An 8179-nucleotide genomic window follows, 5' to 3' on the forward strand; every position below is an offset into this window, starting at 1 on the left:
GTCTCATTTAACGGCGTTGAGGTGACAGATCCGAAGAGGTGCGCGTGTTATTTCAACCGGCAGTTTATAGAGCACCCCGAGAGTGACCGGGCGAAGAGAAGAGTGTTGCGCCGTATACGCTCTCTTCAGGTGGAGGAGGAACCACCACAATTTACGTTGGAGGATGTTGCAAATGTCATCAGGAACGCGAAATCATCCAAAGCGCTTGGTCCAGATGGAATCTCAATGGTGATGTTGAAGCAGCTTGATGAGCCAGGAGTAGATTATCTCACCAAAGCCCTCAACTTGTCGTTATCCACCCTAGTAGTTCCCGACGCCTGGAAAATGGGCAGGGTGGTCCCGCTACTGAAGCCGGGCAAGGATGCCAGCAAAGGTGAGTCATACAGGCCGATCTCACTTTTGTCGCCAGTAGCCAAGACACTTGAGGCTTTACTACTCCCCAGCATTCGTGAATGCTACTCGGTTGCTGATCATCAGCATGGATTCCGGAAACAGCATAGCACAACAACAGCTTTGCACGCCATTTCCGCACACATAGCAGAAGGACTCAACCAGAACAGGCCGTGTAACAGGACAGTCATGGTGGCGCTAGACCTATCAAAGGCATTTGATACCGTCAGTCACGCCAAGCTGTTCGAGGACATCGAGAGAACAACCCTCCGGCCAAGTTTGAAACGTTGGATCGTGAACTATATGTGTGGACGCCAGTCGTACGTGGAATTCAGAGACAGGAAATCGAAGGCCCGTAGAGTTAAACAGGGAGTTCCCCAAGGAGGGGTGATATCTCCGGAACTGTTTAACCTCTACCTCTCTGGAATTCCACGCCCACCGGACGGCATAAAGATCGTGACATATGCGGATGATTGCACGATTATGGCGTCAGGACCAAAAATTGATGACATTTGCGAGAGGCTGAATCACTATCTCGTAGATATCGCAGATTTTTTCCGGTCGAGGAATATGAAAATATCCGCCACTAAATCAACGGCCACACTGTTTACCACATGGACAGCGGAAATGAGGCTATCTTTGAATGTGCAGGTCGAGGGGTCCACAATTCCGACCACTAATTACCCCAAGGTTCTAGGGGTCACATTCGATAGCCTATACAAGTCGTCCGCGCATGCCACAGCTATTTGCGACAAAGTCAGGAGCAGAAACAAGGTTCTCAAGTCGCTAGCCGGCAGCACTTGGGGAGCTGACAAGGAAACCTTGTTAACGACTTATAAGGCAATAGGCCGGTCTGTGGTAAACTATGCGGCGCCAGTGTGGTCCGCTAACGTTAGTGCAACGCAGTGGAAAAATCTTCAATCCTGCCAAAATGCCGCCCTGAGGACTGCAACAGGGTGTCTCCTCATGACTCCAATAGACCACTTGCATGAGGAGACGAAGATCCTTCCTGTGCGTCAACACAACAAGATGTTGTCGATGCAATACTTGCTTGGGTGTTATAGGAGCAGCCATCCGAACCGATACCTAATGGATAGGCACCCACCACCCAGGCATGTCAGGAAGGATCTCCATGATCTGGAGAGAGAGAGGTCCAGAGATACAAAAGGGAGCCTCTAGATCAACAGGCCTATCAAGCAGGATTGAACAGTATTCACACGGACGCAGTTGAGGAAGCAGTTCAAGAATATCGTGTGAATACCATCCTCGATGACCATCCGCCTGAGATAGCCGCAGAAGAGCAGCAGCTACCTCGAATGTTAAAATTTTTACTACGATAAAATTGAGTAGATTTTTGCAGTACGTGAACAGTCCGCACAGACCAAAGAACTGCGAAGTATTGCATTTGAAAATTAAAAAAAAAAAAAAAAAAACAAATCATTCATTAACCGGTGATGTTTTCTATAAAGAGTTTCATTTCAATTCTGCTAGGTTCAATCTACTGCAGTATTAGCCTAAAGATAACAAAGTATTCTATATAGTCCATTTTTTTAATGTTACTATGCCCGAAAAACCAAAAAAGACTAAGGAATGAACTAAATCGATTTCGAATTCATGGTCCGCGATCTTTCGTCTTAGAAGCACCTGATTATTGACATATACAGTCAAAGACCCTACATTTGCATATATGGTGTGATAAACAATATAATTTATTTTAATATTTCCTAACGATGGGACAATAGATTGATTCAGATAGTCGACATATGACGATCGATGTAATAAGTTAGGTCTAGGACTAATAATACCTGTCGTAATAAACTCTCGGGACCACAAAAACTCATAAGCCACCCACAACATAGCTATGGGTTATAACTATATAGTTTTTTGCCTCTTGTAATAAAGAGCATAATATATGCATGTATATATCAAATTTCAAAATTGCATAATGCACTTGAAATTCCACTTTATTAATGTAATATTTTCCAATTCGATTTAAACTAATTTCCAAATTATAAATTAACTACAAAAATGCTCTATCCAAACTAGACAGCTCATCGCCACTATCATTTTCCAGCAATACAAAATTCTCTTCCGATTTGGTTGTAGTTTTCTTTTCTTGTGATTTCTTTTTTGTACTACATGATTTTCCGGAATTATGTGTGTTTGTACTGTAATTTGAACAACGCGATTGAGATTTTCCACCGCCAGCACTGCCTCCATATATTTTACGCAGTGTATTTAATTTTTGAGACATTCGACTGGATTCTTGTGATCTATTGACATTGGGTCTGGTTGATGTTTCCAAAAAATGTTCATATTCCAAACCAGGATCCGAATGATGGAATAGACCACGTCTACAACTGTGGGTGCGGGACGAGTTTTTCTTTGTGCGTTTACGTTGATTTGTTTGGCACATATGACGTCTGCCCTCCCGTTGGCAATTGTGGGAAAGTTTGCCGACATGTGGTCCCCAATATGTTGGACCTTCCAATAGCAAAGGTGCAGATTTAACACGTTGCCTCATCAATTCCATATTCAATTCGTATTCACGTTTTTGTAATGCCTGTTCGGCCTTACGTGTTGCCAAACGAAGTTTGATAATTTCTTGATGGGTTTCGCTGAATAAAAGAGATGTGTTTTCAAATAAAATGTTTACCGGAAACCAGGGGAATATTTTAGGAATACTCACTTCATAGACAATGTCTTCCATGCTGGGGTTTTTCGCACCTCCCAATCAACTTGTGGCGTCTTATCGTGATATGTACAGTTGTTCTTTAGTTCCTTCACTTTCTTTTTGGAACACTCCACTCTCAAAGTGGCAGCCAGATTAGGTCGAGCAACTGGATGTATTGGGGATGGAGTGTTTTGCTGTAAATGGAAATGGAGACTAGTCAAATGAATATTTTTATTAAAATCAAAGTTCCGTTACCTTTCTGCATTGTGATTTCTTGGACGATTCCAAATCAAAAATTTTAAAAGGAATTTTATAGTTGTCTTCATTGTATTTACTTTTAGATTTCGTTACACTATTCGCTCTATCGGAAGATGTATCTGTGGTGGGAGTTTCAACAACAATTTTCGGTATATTCCTATTAAAACGAGGTAATTTCCTATTATAAAGAGGTTAATTTAGAAAATAATTTAAATATTTACCCAACACCATTTCTTTTGTTAGCGTTCTCCACAAAGTAATTACTTAATTTATTGTCATCCTTATGAGCATCTTTATTACCTTCAAACGATAGTTTATCTAACGTTTTCGTCTTCTCTCGAAGTTCTTTTAATTCGATGGGTTCCGTTATAGAATGTATATCATTGAATGAGAGTGATTTCCGTAGTCGCTCACGTAGGGTTGATGTGAAATTGCTTCTAACAGGTACTCTGAAAATAAAGGCATATGAATTTACTTCGTATTCCTCAAGAACATTTTAATAAAAATGGTGGGTTCAGATATTCTAGAAATCAGGAAGCCCACTTTAAAGTATCCAATGGTCAACAGAGGTACAGCGCAGGATCGAATGCTCATGCACCCTGGTGATGATGTGGTTGTACTGATAAGTGGCAATTTTTTACCTACAATGTCTGACATTATTCAGGGCGCATGGAGCTTTTGTCAAAGTGGGTCGAACACAATGGTCTTGGGGCAATTCCCACGAAGACTGAATCAGTTCTGTTCACCAATCTCAGATCTACCTAAATTCAATGGAATAGTTCTTGAACTCTCTCTAGAATCCAAGTAGTACTCTAGACCATTAGTTAGCGTTGAAAATGGACGTCAAGGAAAATTCAAAAAGAGGTCTATTGGTGCAATAATAGTAGAGGTATATTATAAATATGGAGTTATATCTCAAAAAGACCTTGACTGTATAGACAAATATCTATAGAAATAGGTTGTTTGTCCTTAGAAGACTAATTGAAATCATAAGGGATAAATGGTCAGTCGAAGAAGTTATCATTATAATATATTGTTCGATTTGTACCATAGTTATGGGGTTTACTTACTTTTCAGTAGCATCTTTCTTCAGATCATCAGTTTTCTCTTTCGATGAGCATCGTGTAAATGATCTGGATTCATTTCTATTTAATTGGGAAGAATTACGTGTGGCTGGTCTTTTGAATTGTGATTCGTATTCTTTCAAGGATTTTTTGAATCTTTCAACTTCTTCCTCCAGTTCCTTTTTCAAACTTAAAATTTCAAAAAGTAATATTAATTGTACATACATAACCTCAAATGTAAACAAAATAAACCCGCATACCTTTTGGAGCTAAATGTATTTCCACAAAACTTATTTTCCGATAAGTTATAACCTGAATCTGGAATAAAGTTCGATTTCTCCCTAGTGGTAAAATCTAGAATACATTCCGACTCTTGAGATGCTGATATATCTCCACGATGATTTTTAGCAATGGATTTTTTCTTTTTCTTGGACTTTTTGGATTTTTTACTTTGACAGTGGGATGACAGTGAAGAACTGGTTGTTGTACTACTGCTGCAACGTTCATCGGTAACACACAAATCCGTGGGTTTCGTTTTCAACTCACGACAGGTACTTCTTAAAGTATCCAAAGTTGAATAGAATTCCTCCTCAGTTAAGTGGGTTAATGCACCGTAATCTATATGGAATTAGAGGCTTTGAATTTAATGTTAAGAATTAAAAATGGAAAAAGTGGAACCTGGTATGCTATCGTAGAACTTTGTCAGTGGGCGTATACCACTACTGCAAGACCACTTGCTATCGATGACATCGGAATTACAGGTTTTCGTTGTTGTATGCAATGTTGCACTGGCTGCGGTTGGTGTCATAGACAAACGGCCCAAATACATCTTGGGTCGATTATAGACGGGAGCTGGACAATTATTACACGGATCAATTGGCACTTTTAAGCAAGAATGCAAAAATGAAGCCATTCTATATGAACTTTATCCAAAAGAATTAACCTAATTCTTGAGTGAATATTAGCAGAGGATAGTCTATTTCGTGTCTATTTTTTTTCTGCTGATAAACAAAATGTTTTTGTTTCCATGGAAACTTTTAAATTTGTTTACATTTCCTAATGGACGGACTTAATGGAATATATGCCTAACTAGACTAGTATTCATTGTGATGCTATTTTCTATTCTATTACCAACGACAATAAGGGTTGCATTAGGTCTCCCATTTCAACACCTCTATACGCAATTAAATAAAGTTAGGCTCTGGAACATGCAATAACAACAAAATACGAACATTCAATTCAGTCTTTTTTTTATTTTCATGATGATTCTTTCAATTTTATTTTAAGAGATTCAAAATCATTAACAACTGTATATTGAGTTTTGTCATCATCCGTCAGTGGAGCATTACCGGGTCTGGCCAGTATAACAGTTTGTAATCCAGCCTTACGAGCTGCTTCCGCCTCTGAAACGAAGAAACAAACATTAATTATAAAAATATATTTAGACTAATGAATGTGAGTTTGTGTACCTTTAACAACATCAGTTAAAAACAAAATATCACATGGCTCTTCTCCTAAAGCCTTGGCAATATTAACATACGATTGCTGTTCTTGTTTGTGGCCACTTGTGGTATCAAAGTGTCCCGAAATGTATGGCAACAAATTTCCCAATTCAGTTTGACCAAATAGCAGCTGCTGAGCTTTTATACTGCCACTCGAGTAAATGGCTAAACGAAGACCAGCCTCTTTCCAGCGTTTGAATGCTTCTGGTACATCAGGGTAAACACTGATAAGAAAATAAAACAAAACAACTCTTAGCATTTCTTGAGTTATCAATGAATGCCATGTAAATCTACTTACTGGCCTTTAAGGTCACCTTTTTCATAGCCCTTTTCCCACACCAATCCCTGAAGTTTTTTTAGCGGTCCCAACTTCAAATCTTTGTCAATCAAATATTTAACAAATCCATTAACCGTGTAGACGTCATAGGACTCATCACCCAAATTGGTGGCTTCTTTTTTATACACTTCAAATTCCGGCAATTCGAATAGTTCTCGAACTATTTCACTGGTTTCTTTGTTAATCCATGTCTGTTCCAAGTAATCTTTCGTATATTCTTTGGCATATGGAAATAATTTATCCTGCAATAAATGAAACAGAATTAAAAAGTAAATCCTTTGGATTGAAGCGAACGATGATACCTTAACGAAACTAATTGACGTCGTTGTCCCCTCAATATCTGAGAGAATAGTTTTGGCCGTAAATTCAGTCATATTTCAACTTTACGAATGGGATGGGATAAGACAAAATGCCCGGTAAAGAAGAAGTCAAAAAAGAAGACCGGAAAGTTACGAATGAGGTGGGATGGAGACTAAAAAGAGTTGGATTGTTTACGAATGAGGTTTAAGGAAAGGATGAGAGTAGCAAGGGTAGCTCACATTCAGAGTTTGCTAATTACAACCCTGTAAACCTGAGCTGAAAGCAAACGAGACGAGGAGGACCAACCAACAGCTGATCACAATTTGAACAGTTGATCAGCTGTTTGTAGTTCCGAAATGAACTAGTTCATTGAATGACACTTCGTTTTGTTATTCACTATAATATGATAACACATTGTTCTATGGACTGTATGAATTAGGTCAGTGTATATAGTTCGTTTTGGTTCAATTTAATTTAAATAAAAGGGGTGTACAAGCTGATTTAAGTTGTTTATTATACAATGTCAAATCCGACTTATTTTTATGTGTCCTCTCTCAATGAAAAATTTTGTTCTTCAATGGAATGAAGAAAAGAAAAGCGGACATTGGTCAACGAAATAGGATCAATGGCCATCTATGGAACATGGTACTGTATTATTGTACCTTGTAACTTGAGGTGAATAATTAAAAATTAACTCTGTATGTAGTGGCTTCTTCTGTCAAATATAAAATAAATATACGCAACGAGTTTTGTCATTATTTGACAAGCGAAAAATTAATAAAAGGTTATAATTTCTCCCCGAAATCGAGTAGGGTAATTTCTTTCAGATAAACGCTGTAGAAATTTGTTTCATTTCAATTAAATTTGAAAACATTTTAATCTCATTTATTTATTTTGGGGAGAAGTCATAATCATTCATTCAGATTTCGGGTTTTTAGTCGTGTGTTGAAAAAATATCAAATGAACACAACAATTCGTGGCTTATATTTATTTTATATTTGACAGAAGAAGCCACTACACTACAATGTTTGTTTTTGGTTATTCCTCTCAAGTAGTCCTACATCATATTAGGTATATTCGTTAACTCAATAATTTGTACAAATTTATAATGTTGTTTATTTATGCAAAAGTCCAGTAAAATAGAGCGAATTGAGTGAAACCTAATCTTAAATTAGTAATAACAACGTTCGCCGATTGGTACACATATTTTATTTTATGTGTGGAAATCTGTCGGATTATGTTAGCCTATATTGGAATCGGGCCCCTAGTGCTTGTCACAATCCTCGGCGGGGGTTCAATACGCCTAAGGAATGATTTTATACGGTCAACACAGTTTCCATGATTTAGTCTTTGACCTTCAATTTTCTTTTAGAAGGCAAGATTTGAAGCTACTCTATTGAAAGAAATATATTGTAATTCACAATATAACAACATCACAAGGAGCCATGGGCTGCATGTAGGAAACTTAAAATAAATAGCGACCAGGTCGTAAACATTTTTTTTCACTGACCTAAAACCGAAATTAATTAATAATTGTTTTTGTTTATTTTTGTCAAAAAATTATTGTCAGCATGACAATTTAATTTCTATAACAACAATGTTGTTTTTGTAAAATATTTGTTGTTGAGCAATACGGAAATCTAGCCAAAAAAAA

The 8179-nt window shown here is 37.8% G+C and overlaps 2 protein-coding genes across 2 annotated transcripts; both read right to left on the minus strand.

Annotated features, from left to right (window-relative positions):
• Positions 1-2410: 2410 nt before the first annotated feature.
• Positions 2411-5299, minus strand: LOC133321127 (uncharacterized). Its single transcript, XM_061530222.1, has 7 exons — positions 5065-5299; positions 4647-5004; positions 4393-4575; positions 3544-3771; positions 3320-3500; positions 3080-3258; positions 2411-3008 (listed from the first exon to the last, which is right to left on the minus strand). The coding sequence occupies exons 1-7, from the start codon at positions 5297-5299 to the stop codon at positions 2411-2413; spliced, it is 1962 nt and encodes a 653-aa protein (XP_061386206.1).
• A 344-nt stretch (positions 5300-5643) lies between these two features.
• Positions 5644-6599, minus strand: LOC133321126 (enolase-phosphatase E1-like). The gene is made up of 4 exons (XM_061530221.1): positions 6528-6599; positions 6187-6467; positions 5856-6112; positions 5644-5789 (listed from the first exon to the last, which is right to left on the minus strand). The coding sequence occupies exons 1-4, from the start codon at positions 6597-6599 to the stop codon at positions 5644-5646; spliced, it is 756 nt and encodes a 251-aa protein (XP_061386205.1).
• Positions 6600-8179: the final 1580 nt, after the last annotated feature.

This window comes from Musca vetustissima, unplaced genomic scaffold, assembly GCF_032173495.1.
Source record: "Musca vetustissima isolate MV318-11 ecotype Yass unplaced genomic scaffold, APGP_CSIRO_Mvet_v1 utg641546, whole genome shotgun sequence".
Lineage (NCBI taxonomy): Eukaryota > Metazoa > Arthropoda > Insecta > Diptera > Muscidae > Musca > Musca vetustissima.